Below are 15,816 nucleotides of genomic sequence, written 5' to 3'. Positions count from 1 at the left end.
GTGGGAGGATAGCGAAGTGAGAAAAAGAAACCACAGGGAGAACTGTCCCACATACCTTTACCGAGCGTCAGCCGGTGCAGCTCTCGGTAAAGGTATAAATCGTAGATCTAGGGTTTATAAATTTTCCAAGAGTACCGCTCAGTAAAGGATAATACCTTAGATCTAGGTTACCCTTTAACCGAGAGCAGCTCTCGGAACATTCACAAATACCGAGAGCTGCTCTCGGAAATGACAGCCCCCTCCACAAATGGCCTACGCATGTTGTAAAGGCACCACGTCAAATTTTCCATGCCGCTTTCGGGCATGATTTCATGTGTCGCCTTGCAGATTTGCAATTTCCGGCGATGAAACCCTAGCAGTACAATAAACATCTCGAATATTGCACGCGGGTCCGGAAAATGCAGGGGCTTGGCATGTGTCATCCGATTGCCTCCTTTGAGAGCACAAGAAGTTTTGAGGCCAACAGAGCAACATGACCCGCACTTCATTGACAAATCGTACATGCTCCCTCTCGGTACCCACAGATTAGTTCGAAAATGGTGCAGTTTACAAGCGGCCTTAGGGGATGCTTATTCGAAACATGCCCAAACTTTTACCACACCCTACAGGGGCCATGTGATGATATCGTGCCAGCTACCGAGTGTGACGCCCCCGATTCAATCGTACACTAATCACACATGCAAATGTGTACGATCAAGATCAGGGACTCACGGGAAGATATATATCACAACACAACTCTAGACAAAAATTAAATAATACAAGCTTTATATTACAAGATAGGGGACTCGAGGGCTCGAATACATAAGCTCGATAACAAACGAGTCAGCGGAAGCAACATTATCAGAAATGAGTTAAACAAGTTTGCCTTAAGAAGGCTAGCACAAAAGAAACATCGATCGAAAAGGCAAGGCCTCCGGCCTGGGAGCCTCCTAACTACTCCTGGTCATCGGTGGCCTCCACGTAGTAGTAGGCACCCTCGGTGTAGTAGTAGTAGTCGTCGTCGAAGGTGGTGTATGGATCCTAGGATCCACCATCTGGTTGCAGCATCCGAGAAGAATGGAAAGAGGTGGAAAAAGGGGAGCAAAGCAACCGTGAGTACTCATCCAAAGTACTCGCAAGCAAGGATCTACACTACATATGCATCGGTATCAATGAAATGGGTACTATCTGTGGACTGAAATGCAGAATGCCAGAAGAGAAGGGGAAAGCCTAGCCTATCGAAGACTAGCATCTTCAAGCAGCTCCAAGCATCTTGCAGCAATCAGAAGAGTATAGACTAGCAGTTTATATTTAACAAACATGTTGTAGAAATAACGCCCAGAGATCCTTCCCCTACTCCCTGCGGGAAAGCAATCTCGAAACCACATATCCGTTACATGCCTCAGCATTCAGTATCGAGTTCTAGTTGTATCGATCGGGATACAACTCCAAGCGCCCATTACCGTGGACCCGGCTATTCAAATATATAATATTTCCCTACAGGGGTGCACCAACTTACCCAACACGCTCGATCAACTCCGGCCGGACACACCATCAGGTCATGACCGGCCTCGGCCGACCAACACACCGCAGTCCTACCTAGGCTCAACAGAGAGGCCAACACGCTTGTCTACATCCTAAGCGCGTAGGGGTCTTGGGCCCATCGCCCTTTGCACTCCTACATGTTGCGTGGGCGGCCGGTGAGCAGACCTAGCTACCTCCTTAAAAAGGCAGGTGCTTACACAGTCCAACCCGGCACGCGCCGCTCCATCGCTGACATCCGCTGAGCTTTTGGCTGATAGATATGACATAGAGTGCCCATACTTATTCCCACGTGGTGGTTAGTGTGAAAAAGGCCAGAGGCCTACTCGGATCAAATATCCAACTGTTAGTGAATTAAGAGCACGCTGTAACGAGCAGAGACTCATGATCGATGTGACCCCGTCGCCCTGTCTCGTGGACTTGCGGCAAGGGCTAAGAATGCCCGGCTACGCCATGTGGTTATCTCGCGGGCACCTTCCAGGTCAACCCGACTCCACATCACTCGCAAATATGCCCGCACGGGTACCCCTCAGGGCCAACCCATCTTTAGTATCATTGTTTAGTGTAAAGTCATAGTAATCATAGTAACCGTGTGTCTAGCACCAAGGGGGAACCCTCAGGAATCACCCTCAATGGAATTCCACCTGATGTTATCATCAAGGTGAACGAAGGAGGAATCACCCTCGAGGTCCACTCTTGAGGAGTTGAACAACGGTGTCATTATCGGGAGTGGTGAAGGAGGAATCACCCTCGATGACCACAACCGATGAACTAACCTACAAGGTTAACATCAGAAGTGCTGACGAGGTATCACCCTCGGCACTCGATAGTAACACAGTAGTGTCAAGCAACTAAGGGGGAAGTGATGTGCGATGCCGAGGACTGGTCGTCAATCCCGTTGATCGCGATCCCGTTGATCGGGTCTTCTGATATCCAGCTGGGCAGTCGGAACAAGGAGGGGGGTCACTGATGGATCTCTAACCAACCTATACTAAGCAGTTTAGAATAAGCAGGTAAGGTATGAAAGCAGGTAACAAAAACAGGCTATGCATCAAAATAGGATCATATAAAACCTGTAGCAGTTCTAATGCAAGCAAGAGAGGGAAAGAAATGGGCGATATCAGAATGAACAAGGGGGGTTTGCTTGCCTAGTTACTCTGCGGCAAAGGCAAGGTCATCAGTGGTGTCGTCGGTCTCTGAAGCTGCGTCGGCCTCGAGGTCTACGTCGGTACTGGGATCTACCGAGAGAGAAGAGGGGGAGGAAACAAATAAATACACAACAATCACACGTAACATAGAGTATGCTATGCTAATGTGTAGTGCGGGGTTGCCTAAAAACAGGTTTAAGTCATATTAGTTATTTTAGGATTAAAGTTGGATCTACTAACCGGTATATATGCACTATTCATCTACCAAAAACAGGCTAAAAGTTACGGGTTCACCCCCGTAGAGGATCTCGACACGGAAACAGATGGCATGGATAGCTTTGTTTCATCGATCTGATCAACTTTCATGTATAAAGTTTTTTTATCTGAGCTATGGTTTAATTTCTATGAATTTTCAAAGGTTTTAAACATTTTCTGGAATTTACTTTATTTATCTAATTCAAAATTATCCAGAACAGTGTAAGATTACGTCAGCATGAGATAAAAGTGACATCAGCGGTCAACAGTCAGCTGACCAGAGTCAAACATGACCTGTAGGTCCAGTGGGACCCACTCGTGAGTTACTCAACTAATTAAACAGAGTTTATATTAACTAAATAACCTATTTAGCAAGGTGGGGCCTACTGTCAGTGAGTGACTAGTGTTTTAACTAACTAATCAACTGATTATTTAGTTATTTTAATTCATTTATCCGCGTGCGACCCACGTGTTAGTGAGTTGACTGGGTCAAAGGTTCAATGGGGGCCTGCGGGGCCTGCTGTTAGCCACACAGAGGTGTGCCAGGCCTTTCCACGTTGCCCGGCCGGCGTTTAAACATCAGCGCGCATTCCGGCGACCACCGAAGTCGGCGGCGACGCGCGGAAACATCGCACAGGGGGCCATTCGGCTGGCGGTATCGTCCTACGGGACGGGCGCGACGTGCCACGTCCGATGGTGGTTGTGAGAAGCACGGAGATGGCTGCAGTCGACCGCTACATCGGCGGTGGCAGGCGGCGCGTTCGGCCGGAGTTAAGGATCGGCGCTACAGAGCGCGCGCGAGCAAAGTAAAGGGCTAGGCGAGGTCTACGGCGCTCCAGGAGCTCATCAGAGCTACTGGCTCGAGCAGAGGAGCTTGGAGGCGAGCCCTATGACGGCAATGGCGGACGGTGGAGCTCGACTTGCGGGTGAGCTAGCTACGGCGAAAAGCACGACGCGAAGAGAGGAATGAAGGAAGGGAGGAGCTCACCGTGCGGCCAAAAAAGGCATGTGCGAGCTTAGGAGCAGCAGTAGTGGGCTGAGACAACGACGGGCGCCGGCGGCCGAGAAGGAGAGGTGAGGTCGATCCCGAGCGTGTGGTCGTTCCGAGCTCGATGACAAGGTGTAGTCGATGCAGCCGAGTGAGGCGGAGCGGTAGGGCGCATCGGCGAGGCGATCGGGAGGCGGTGGCCGCGAGATCGACGCAGCAACGGCGAGGGAGCTTCGAGCGATGAGCGAACCAGGGAGGGAGAGGGGAGAGCGAGGGGAATGGGGGCGCTAGGGTTCTTCCGGGGCGGGGGCGACCAAGTAGGTGCTGGGAGGCCGCCGGATGGCTGCCCCGTGGCCATCAGCGGCCACAGATAGCGGGCGCGCGTCCACCCAGCCCTTGGTGAATAGAGGTCAGGGACGGCCAGGGTAAAAGGGCTGGGCTGCACTGTTGCGCGGCTGGGCCAAGTGCACAGTGCAGCCTCGCCTTCTCTTTGTTTTGTTTTTTTCGTTTCCTTTATTACTTTATGTTTTCTATTTCTTTTCAAAACATTTTGGCTTTAAAAAAATACAACACTTGCTCCTAAAATAGAATAACAGTTTAAGCCACAACCACATTTAGTTTAGCATTTAAATAAAATAGTTTAGTAATTTTACAAATTAAAAAGCATTTAAACAAATGTTTTAAGTGCTGTTTTAGCTATTTTAGGCCAATTAGACACCTTGCAAAAATGTTGGTTCACCACCAATACTATCAGAAGAATACTTTCTACATGATGAACATTTTAGTTTTCATGTTTGAGCATTTTTGAATGTTCACACGTAATTTGAATTTGAATTCAACTGGAATTTGAAAGAGACAAGAGACAATGATGAACAAACACTTATTTAGCAAAAGGATTAACTTAACCCCAGGGATTACTGTAGCATCATTACACCGGGGTGTTACACCAAGAAATGATGACCCACAAGTATAGGGGATCAATCGTAGTCCTTTCGATAAGTAAGTGTGTCGAACCCAACAAGGAGCATAAGGAAATGACAAGCAATTTTGAGCAAGGTATTTTCTGCAGGCAGTGAAATTATCGGTAACAGATTGTTTGGTAGTAAGATAATTCATAACGGGTATAACAAAGGTGCAGCAAGGTGGCCCAATCCTTTTTGTAGCAAAGGATAAGCCTGGACGAACTCTTATATAAAGCAAAGAGCTCCCGAGGACACATGAGAATTATTGCCAAGCCAGTTTTCATAATGCTCATATGATTCGCGTTCGTTACTTTGATAATTTGATATGTGGGTGGACCGGTGCTTGGGTGTTGTCCTTACTTGGAAAAGACTCACACTTATGATTAACCTCTTTCGCAAGCATCTGCAACTACGAAAGAAGAATTAAAATAAATCTAACCATAACATGAGACATATGGATCCAAGTCAGCCCCTTACGAAGCAACACATAAAATAGGGTTTAAACTTCTGTCACTCTAGCAACCCATCATCTACTTGCTACTTCCCAATGCCTTCCCCTAGGCCCAAATCATGGTGAAGTGTCATGTAGTCGACATTCACATAACACCACTAGAGGAAAGACAACATACATCTCATCAAAATATTGAACGAATATCAAATTCACATGATTACTTATAACAAGACTTCTCCCATGTTCTCAGGAACAAGCGTAACTACTCACAAAGCATGTTCATGTTCAAGATCAGAGGGGTAATAAATATCATTAAGGATCTGAATATATGATCTTCCACCAAATAAACCAACTAGCATCAACTACAAGGAGTAATCAACACTACTAGCTAGCAACCCACAGGTACCAATCTGAGGTTCTGAGGCAAAGATTGAATACCAGGGATGAACTAGGGTTTGAGAGGAGATGGTGCTGGTGAAGATGTTGATGAAGATTGACCCTCCGACTACGAGAGGATCGTTGGTGATGATGATGGCTTAGGTTTCTCCCTCCCGGAGGGAAGTTTCCCCGGTAGGATCGCTCTGTCGGAGCCCTAGATTGCTTCTGCCCAGGTTCCGCCTCGAGACAGCGGCGCTTCGTCCCGAAAGCTTCCTTATGATTTTTTCTAGGTCAAAACCCTCCATATAGTAGAAGATGGACACCGGGGGCTGGCCAGGGGGCCCACAAGCTCGGGATGCACGCCCTAGGGGGTAGGGCGCGCCCCCAGGCTTGCGGCCACCTGGTGGGTCCCCTTCTGTTGTTTCTTCGCCCAATATATTTATATATTCCAAAAAAATCTCCGTATAGTTTCAGCACATTTGGAGATGTACAGAATAGGTATCTCAGATTTGCTCCTTTTCGGTCCAGAATTTCAGCTGTCGTCATTCTCCCTCTTAATGTAAACCTTGTAAAATAAGAGAGAAAAGGCATAAGAATTGTATCTTAAAGTGAAATAATAGCCCATAATGCAATAAATATCAACATAAAAACATGATGCAAAATGGACGTATCAAGGAATTCCGGCATCGTACGATTTTTCGAGGTTTCAACGGTTGCATCAGGAATGACACTGAGGTACTTTCATTAACCCGGTGGCAGGGCATGCCCCTCCCTCGTCTGTGCAAGGCATGCACATGTAGCTATGGCATCACATAGGATTTTCCATGCCGCTTTTGGGCATGATTTCATGTGCCGCCTTGCAGATCTGCAATTTCCAGCAATGAAACCCTAGCGGTACAATAAATGTCTCGAATATTGCACGCGGGTCCGAAAAATGCGGAGTGCTTTTACAAAAGTATTGCATGCGGGTCCAACAAATGCGGAATGTCTCAGCCAACTCTTGGTAAATAATTTCTCAAAAAACGAGAACATTAATTGAGTGCTTTTACAAACCACAAAAATTATCCCACCACTCATCATCTACCTTGATTGGTGAGATTTTTGAATTGAGCCCTATAAACCAGAAAGGAGTTAGTACTTGAATTAATAAAAAAGGTGGCATCCATCATTAAGAAGATGGCCTATCACTTTGAATCTTCTCTGACCGAAACAGGTGAACATTCATAGTGATGGTCCATCTCCTTAACAAGAGTGTAATGAATACCGAAGCTTATTGCATCTGGACTATCCCACTATTTAAACATGCTATGTTGCTTGTCTCTAGGTGAGGTGGGCCTAAAGTTTGATGATAGCCTTATCTTTAACGAGAGCAACTTTTGGCAACTGTTGCCTTACCGAGAGCCACTCTCGGTATAGGTAGGGTCCGTTGGATCATAAATTTAATACATATTCTTAATTATGTACACCAAAGTTTAATTCAACTGTTGGACTATCATACAATGTAAAGAGGTAGGCGAGGTGGAATCAATTAGGCAACCGTTAATTTTTCGAGGGTTGCTCTTGGTAAAGAAGTCAAACCGTGGCCGTGCCGTTAACCGCCGTCGGATGTGCCACGTGGCAGAACGTTGTCGTGCGCACTGCTTGGCTCTCGGCAAAGGCACATTTTTGCCCAGGTCTACTCTCGGCAGTATCATGTGTTTGTCAAGATTCCCCTTTTACCGAGAGTCACTCTCGGCGTCTCTTACTTTACCGAGTGCCCGTGTTTTGGCTCTCGGCGAAGAGTCTGACACCCGGCGTATACGAAATTTCCAGTGGGGTCTGCTCTTTCATGGAAAAAATTAAGCAGGATCGGTCATGCTCTTCTAGGAAGCAACTTGAGGAAGATGAATTTTGGCAGCCCCAGCATGTGCACACAAGGCCTTGAAACACTACAACACGATGAATCAGGTTTTGATCTAATTCAAGTTTATAAATTGTGCATAGTGTCACTCAGTGGGTGGGTAGGTAATCATTCGGCATTTGTATCATCACATCTGGACATCTTGTCACATTTACTCCATATGTTAGCTTGCAAAACGCTCTTATACTGTGGGATGGAGGGAGTAGCTTTTAGAGTCAGAAATTCCATATGATTGAATTTTGATATGCAGTTGCAAGTTTCAGAGTGATGTTTTTTAATCTTCTAGGGGGGTGAGCATGAGCTAGTTAAAGCAGTGGATGTCCATCCATTTGTCTTCCGTCGTATGTGGCTCCATGGGAACTTCCTTGCTAGGCGCAAAGGTCCAACAACTGTGTTGACCAGGCGTATTATGGGACGGAGGGAGTACTTCTTTACTGAGGTCAAGATTGATTGAAACCGGCCTGTCATGTGCTTCATGCATCAAGATCGATTCAGGTGCACTCCTTGATAGAAGTTTTTCACTCACAGCTTGCAAATTTATTTTGATTATTGTTTGGGGCTTTGTGGTGCTTACGTTTATGTCTTTACATGTGTAGTTGAGTCAAAGAAGCTTGGTGTCTGCAGAGTGTGCCCAGAGAAAATCCTTCATCCTGCTGTTGGTGTGTTTAATGGTGCCCAGTCTCGCCGTGATCGACCTGCCCACAGTGGTCTGGACATATCTTTCAGTTTCTTTTGCGAGAGCTGACTTTAGAAGAAGAATCCGTTTCTCTGTTGCTATAGTAAGCAGAAGCATTGTCGGTTGTTGTGAAGGCAGTTTGAGGTTCACATCTGTTTGCGTGTAGCATTATTCTGGGCTTTGTTATGAATGTGTTTGTCGTGTAACTGCCCGTCCAAAACTGATTTCTACTGTAGTGTGAAAATGGAATGAAAACCTTGTGAGTATGATGGGCTGCAGGCACCATGTCGTTTAATGTGCAATAGCTCAAAATGAAGCATCATAGTGGTGGCCAATGCAGGTCCTGCTGGCTGAACGTCACGGTTCGATGGAGAGACACCCTCGGTCCCTCAGTTCTTCAGGAGCCAAAAATGCACGCCGGCGCTCGCGCGGGATACACGGGCCGTGGTCCAATAGTGCTTTCTCAGTCGCTCGGTCGCCCAACTCGTTCCCTCAGCTCTCGCACGTCTTTTCTTTTTTATCTGAAATTGCCGCTCTCACTCTCACATATGTAGGCCTTTTTCCTAGCTTTTGCGGCTGCATTGCAGCTGTATTTCTTTTTGAAAAAATAAAAAGAGAATGCTTTTGAAAAAAAAGTGTACTGATTTAAAAAAATATTCACTGATTTAAAAGAGTTTGTGAATTATAAAAAGGTTCACAATTTTTTTGGATTTAAAAAATGTTTGCAGGGATTTAAAAAAAGTTCACAAACTCAAAAGGGTTCATGAGTTAGAAAAAAGATTGCGAGATTTGAAAAAAGTTCCCGAAATCGAAAACATTCACAAGTTCAGAAATAACTTCAGTGGATTTGAGAAAAGTTCGTGAACTTTGTACAAATATAGTTCATGGGATTTGAAAAAAGTACGCGAACTTGAAAATTCACGAGTTCAACAAATTTCCGGGGGTTTTAAAAAATTCATGGATTTAAAAAAGTTCGTGAACTCGATAACATTCATGAGTTCCAAAAGAGTTTGCGGGATTTGAAGAAAGTTCATGAACTCAAAAAAAAGTTCAAGAGTTCAAACAAAGTTCTCTAACATGAAAAAAAGTTCTTAAACTTGAAAACGTTCGTGAGTTCAAAAAAAGTTCGCAGACTCGAGAAAGTTCATGAGTTTAAAATAGGTTCGTGGGTTTTGAAAAAAGTTTGTATATTTGAAAAAGTTCACGGATTTGAAAAAGTTCACAAATTTGAAAAAATGTTCACAAATTTCAAAAATGATCGTGGATTGATTTTTTAAATGTTCACATATTTAAGAAGAGTTCAGGAATGTGGAAGAAGAATGAAAAAAGAAAATGAAAAGAAAAAAAGCTAAAAGAAAAAAAAACTATACAGACCTTGACCTGGAAAAAACCAAAGGAAAACCACTCCAGAAAAAAACGGTAAGAAAAGAAACCCTACTTGGATCGGTCGAACAGGAACCTGTCGCATGTGACAACTGTTACAAACGAGAAAAAAACATTAAATGGGCCGAGCCCTAGGTGGAGGGGGTTTGTTCCCCAATTTGCCAAAAACTACTGTAGTTGGAGCTAAAGGCGCTAAATAGGATTTGGCTTCGATGGAAGTTCAGAATTAATTCAAGTCAACGAGGAGGATATCTTCTTTTTTTTTACTGCAAATAGACTTTACTTCTCAAATAATAGACATGTCATTTACAAGCAGCTGAGAAATAAAATCAGGGATCTCATCATCCCAAGAACTCGAGGATCTAGTAGTAAAAGAGTTTTTTCTCGTTTGCTAATTCATCTGCCGCCTGATTGGCCTCTCTATAGAAATGTCTGAAGGATATGGATGCAAAGTCCATCATAAGTTGTTTACACTCTGTGATGATAGCTACCTCCGGGCCTAAATAATCATCAACTTGGTTCAGCGAGTCCACTGCGAACGAACAATCCGATTCAATTTCTATGTTGTTGCATCCAATGTGAGTTGCCAAGTATATCCCGTTTCTGATGGCAGTTAGCTCAGCTGAGTCAACTCCACTGATGTTTGGAACAAACCAACTTGCTGCAGCAATAAAATCACCCCGGTCATCCCGAGCCACAGCACCACAAGCACCTGAAAGTGTTTCATACTGAAAGGAAGCATCAACATTTATCTTCACGATCCCATATCCTGGTTTCCTCCACATGTGGTCATTCTTCCTTATTGGTCCTTTGGGTATAGTTGACCTAAGGTAATTTGTCGCCAAAACCTTGATGGCTAGTGCAGTTTTTTTCTGGCGTTTGGACTTTGACTCCCTTTACTATCTGTCGGCGCTGCTACCATATATACCATGCTGCTACAACAGCGAGCTCCGCAGTTGGTACCTCCGCATCATTGCCCTGAAGCTTTAATAAAATTTCCATCGTAATAGATCCTGATCTGTCCTCGGCGACAGCTTTCCGTATGACTTGTAGCAAGCCCAGCCGCTCCCAAACATCCGTCGCTCGTCGGCACCTAAATAAGCAGTGTTGAATGTCTTCCGCTCCGACTAAACAAACTGGACATTGAGCTGAGCATGGGATGTGTCGGCTTGCTAATACACCAAAGCATGGGAGGGCGCCATGCAAAACTTTCCATGCAAAATGTTTTATCTTCCCTGGTATTTTCAGCTTCCACATATCCTTCCAAACTGAGTTTATATTTTCTATACCTTGCCCATCAGCTCGCACCCACTGTGCCCCATGTTGATGTTCAAACTCCTTATGATAAGCCGATCGCACGGAAAACGTGCCTGATCGTGTATAGTTCCAAGCCACAAAATCTTCCGTCAAGTGATAATTCAAGGGGATTTGCAATATCCTATAAACATCAACAGGAGAGAACACATCACGAATTAGATCCTCATCCCACTGGCCTGTGTACGGGTTTATTAACTCATCAACCTTTGAAAGCATTGTTGCACCCCTATTCGTGATTACTTTCCTTGTGACACTTGATGGAATCCATGGATCATGCCAGATATCAATTTGAGATCCACTTCCAACACGCCAAATGCAACCCCGCTTAAAAGTCTGAATACCTGCGACAATACTCTGCCAAGTATAAGAAGAGCCTTTTTTTGGTCCAGCTTTCAATATGTCGCCATCTGGGTAATATTTTGCCCTCAGAACTTGCGCACACAAAGAATCCGGGTTTTGGATATCGATCCTCGGGTCGGTCTTTCAGCCGACCTGAATCTCAGGGGCTACCGGATCAGTAGTTTTAAATAATAAGCTATATCCGAGGAGATTCAATCCTCAGGTCGACCATTCTGCCCGTAACGAGGGTCTCCAGTTGTTCGTACTATGGTCAAGAGACTCTCCAGTTTATGAAGATAATTCGAGGGTAGTCTACCAATTCGAATTATCATTTGCTATAGCTGAAATAACAGAATTCAAATTTTCAAGGGAAACTCAATCAAATTTGTAATAGCCTCAATTGTATCTTTTCCTTTTTTTTTCTTTCTAAATGTTCTGTTAAGACTTAAGACCATTCCGAGGCTCCTTTTTGCGGTGCATAAAGTAAACCTCGTAACCCAAGTTGCTGCCAGCAACAATAGCACTAGATCGGTGTTGGTAGTTATGAAATATATAATTGAGCTAATGATTATATTCTATAATTTCTATCTGAAATGTTTGATGGTAGATCCATTCCGAACATCTTGCTTCACAACAAACTGTAACAAACACGTCCTTCCACTACATGAAACAGATTAATAACATTGGACATACAGCAAAGTGGAGTTTTAACCTTCATTACAGCCAAGATGATGCATGATTCTACTAGAACAGGTTTGACGCTCATATTTAAACACAATTTTCTTCTTCATCCGCCTATATTATATTAGCATGGTGATGGACGATTCTACCACTTCCAGCATTCAGAACTTGAATGAAATCTGTAGGCCACCAGGAGCATGTCGAACAGATCGAGGTTGGGTACCGTGGTATCCACCGCCAGCAGGATGCATGATATTCTCATAGCACAGGCTACAACCACCAATGTTTTTGGGATCACCTGCGGGTGTAAAATCATTTATTAAAAAAAACCACACACCCGCATGCCGAATTCATCAAGACAAAATTTGTGTGAACAAAGAGTGAAACTTGGATTATTGAACATATATACCTGGGTCAAGCTTAACACATGAAACACAAGATAGTTTCTTCGTCCCCACGATTTTCAATTCAGCAAAGAAGTACTTGGGGACGAGATCAACACAGGTGGTGGCTCCTTTTCGCTTAGCAAGGAAATTTGCATGGAACCAGATACCATTGAAGACAAATACATGACTGCTCATTGCTTTAACCATCTCATGCTCGTCCCCCTAGCAAATTCACAAACATAAGAGGGCAGTCCAAAGGTGCATACACGAATTAATGAGTAGCTAGGCACTTGGTACTGCACTATGTACTGTTAGATTTAGTCTGTGGAATTCACCAACATAAGAGAGCAGCTCAAGGGTGCAATGAACTGCCATGTAACTGAGAAAGAAGTTAATCTTATCATGAAAAACAAACTGGGAAAGGATAAGAAGAAAGGAGAACTTGGGCAGGTTAAGAGGCGAAACACATTGCACACTGGTTACATAGTCTTCACCGCACAAAGTTCCTTTGTAGCTCGTCCTACATGGAACCTCTTATCTTCAGCCCTTCAACATTGCTTTGAGATTCGTACTCTTCAACTAACTTGCAACAAGCAGATTTCTCTTTTTTGTTTCTCTCAAATGAAAGAACATATGGACTTCAAACTTTCCAGATCAAACAAACTTTACAACTTCAATGTGTGAAAAAACTTTCAGATTTTTTGGACCAACATAAATATACAAAATGTGAATTTTTTTGATTAAAAAAATAAATTTTAGCATTTTAAATGCATGAAAAAATCTGAAAGTTTTTTCCCACGTAGTAATTAGAATGTTTTGTTGTCCTGCAAAGTGTGAAGTTTATACGTTGTTTCGTTTGAGAGAAACAAAAATGACAAATGTGCCTGCACGGATCTTGATGCCAAAATGAATGGCTAAGATAAGGGGTACCGTGTAGCTCCAGCTACACAAAACCACACTCGTCTTCACCGCCGTTGGAAGCAATTAAAGAGTATGATCACGGTTTACAAAATCCAACTCACAGGGACATTGTTGGGGAACTTCTGCAGAACATCAAGACAAGAAGACTATTTTAACGTTGTGATACCAGAGTCTAGACAACTTGCAGGCTGTTCAATAACAACACTTTCATCTACATAGGGCCAAACCAGACCTATTGAGCCTCATGCAAAAGATGCAGGCAGCAAAGCATACACAGTGCAGAAGCATTCTAGACCACATGTTAGTTTCTTTATAGTCATACACACCCATGTCTCGAGCTTAATCGCATTCTAGACCACTTGCAAGATTGTTTACCACCGGCGGAAAACGGCACACTGACAAAGTAAAGAAAGCTGAAAAGTTGTCCCAATCTGATGAACTAAATGTCGAATGACTACCCCGGCACTAAATGGCACTATGCAATAGTTGTACACTTGAGTAGAATAGAGCAAACCTGATTCATGTTGTTGTAGTGTTCCAAAGCCACACGTGCACACGTCGGAGTTTGCCATGTTAGATCATGCTTAATTTCTATCCTGAAAGAGCAGAAGTGTCAACATCATACACGTATCTTGCTTGTGTGTTTTCCATCAAACTAGTACTGTACTAATTAACGAGTTAACACTGAATGGTACTATCACATAGAACAGAAGAACTAAACCACCTTTAACAAGTATAAAGTCAAAAGGCGATAACTTACATCGACAAATGATTATGGATCTCGATGTTAATTATCACTAGTGAGAGGTTACAGCTCATACTTCTCGACGGAGAACTGAATAGCAGGTGATACCTTGCAACGACGGACAATTTTGGACCTAGATACTACTTGTTGATGGAAAAATAAAGTAAATAGCAGGCAGGGAGCAGTGGAGAACATTAAACTGCGTCATAACTCATAACCAATGGCCCTCAAAACTGGAGACATGATAAGAAAAGTATTTTAATGCAATTAGGACTTGATGGTGAGATAATGGATAAGAGATAAAGGAAGGCGTTACAGGATCGCATGTTGCTTGAATATCCTAGGCACCAAGCAGATTTTACTCCCACGTACAAATGTCAGAGTTGTTGCATTTTAAAAGAGAATCCCCTAGCAAGCAGGGTATGCAGAAACACAACTAAACCAACTGTTCAGATAGATAGTAGAAGACATAATTTATCACCGGGATATATACAGATCATATTTCTAGTACTTGATCGCATAGTTGAAACTATATAAACTCCCATTTATACCAATTATTATCACTAAAATGCTAATGTTGGCCTATTCAACAAAGTTAGTGGCAAGGGCCAAGGGCAGGGGTCTGAAGCTTGGCTCATGTGGTGAGCATAATAGCAAAATCACGGACAATGGCATCGATTCAGTTCACTATATCCATCCATCAATCAATCAAAAAATTAATCCAAAGCATGCAGCACATTAGGGAGAGGAAGTGATTGCGTTGCCGGTGTGGAGAGGTTACCCGTTGTCGTAGCGACTGGGGGCGGGCTTGCGGTTGCTGGTATCCCGGACGACGCGGTTGCGGAGTCTGTACGCAGTGCGATGCCAATTAGTAGGGACGGAGTGCTCGGGCTTGGGCGGAGGAGCAGCCATGATCACATCCTCCGAATCCCGATGGCCGTAAGGGGGCGAAGATGGTCGCGCAACCCTCGCCGCTGGACGCTTGGGCGGAGGGGCCGGGGTCTCGGCGCGGGGTGCTGGAGGAGAAGGAGGAGGAGGCGACGCGACCGCACCCTCCGAGTCCAGGTCCAGGTCCAGGTCCAGGGGGCGGGGTGGTCGCGCAAGCCTCGCAGACTCGCGCTTGCGCAGAGGAACCTGGCCCTCGGCGCGCTTGGCCCGGCGTGCCGGAGGCTCCGCCGCCTTCGCCTCCGGCCTGGACCGCTTGGATCTCCGGGGTTCGCTCGTCGCGCGCTCGTCATGCAGGCCGGTCATCTCGGCGACTCCGGCGGTGGTACGGGATGGAGCGAACAACGACCGAGAGCGGGTCCGTAGCGAGACCGAAGAAGCGCGCCCTCTTTCAGGTTAGTTCCTTTTTTTTACGTTTCTTCACTCTTTCGTTTTTTTGCTTTATACTTTTGTTTATATGTTCGAATATGTTTTAAACACATACATTCCAAAACGTAATTTATACTTTAAAAATATAAAATTAAGATTATTAAGAATATTAACGCAGTGCAAAAAACATTTACCGTAACTTAAAAAATGTTGGTAGCTTTCAAAACAATGCTTGTGACATTTAAAAAGTATTCATACATTTCAAAAACATGTACATGGAGCTTTCACAAAATTTATACAATGTAAAAACGTTCGTGTAATTCCAAAAAAAGTTAAATGTGTATATTTTTTTCCATGTGTATAGGAAACATGTGTGATATGTACGGAAAAAAGTAGACATCAAAACATATATTTTAAAAAAATGTTAATCATGTATAATAAAAATGTTAAA

The 15,816-nt window shown here is 44.1% G+C and overlaps 1 protein-coding gene across 1 annotated transcript; it reads right to left on the bottom strand.

Annotated features, from left to right (window-relative positions):
• Positions 1–11,950: 11,950 nt before the first annotated feature.
• On the bottom strand, positions 11,951–15,070 carry LOC119326422. Its single transcript, XM_037600071.1, has 4 exons — positions 14,833–15,070; positions 13,821–13,902; positions 12,409–12,607; positions 11,951–12,297 (listed from the first exon to the last, which is right to left on the bottom strand). The coding sequence occupies exons 1-4, from the start codon at positions 14,961–14,963 to the stop codon at positions 12,161–12,163; spliced, it is 549 nt and encodes a 182-aa protein (XP_037455968.1). The 5' UTR covers positions 14,964–15,070; the 3' UTR covers positions 11,951–12,160.
• Between the last annotated feature and the right edge of the window lie 746 nt (positions 15,071–15,816).

The sequence above is a fragment of the Triticum dicoccoides genome, chromosome 6B, assembly GCF_002162155.2.
Source record: "Triticum dicoccoides isolate Atlit2015 ecotype Zavitan chromosome 6B, WEW_v2.0, whole genome shotgun sequence".
Classification (NCBI taxonomy): Eukaryota; Viridiplantae; Streptophyta; class Magnoliopsida; order Poales; family Poaceae; genus Triticum; species Triticum dicoccoides.
This window is presented reverse-complemented; position numbering and strand designations above follow the sequence as displayed.

What these genes read in the sequence shown, in the direction of transcription:
- LOC119326422 (XM_037600071.1), bottom strand. Translation starts at nt 14,963, where the DNA reads ATGGCTGCTCCTCCGCCCAAGCCCGAGCACTCCGTCCCTACTAATTGG. An exon ending in CCCAGTCGCTACGACAACGG is followed by an intron (nt 13,903 to 14,832) that starts GTAACCTCTCCA and finishes CTGCTCTTTCAG; the next exon opens with GATAGAAATTAAGCATGATC. An exon ending in ATGTGTTAAGCTTGACCCAG is followed by an intron (nt 12,298 to 12,408) that starts GTATATATGTTC and finishes TTACACCCGCAG; the next exon opens with GTGATCCCAAAAACATTGGT.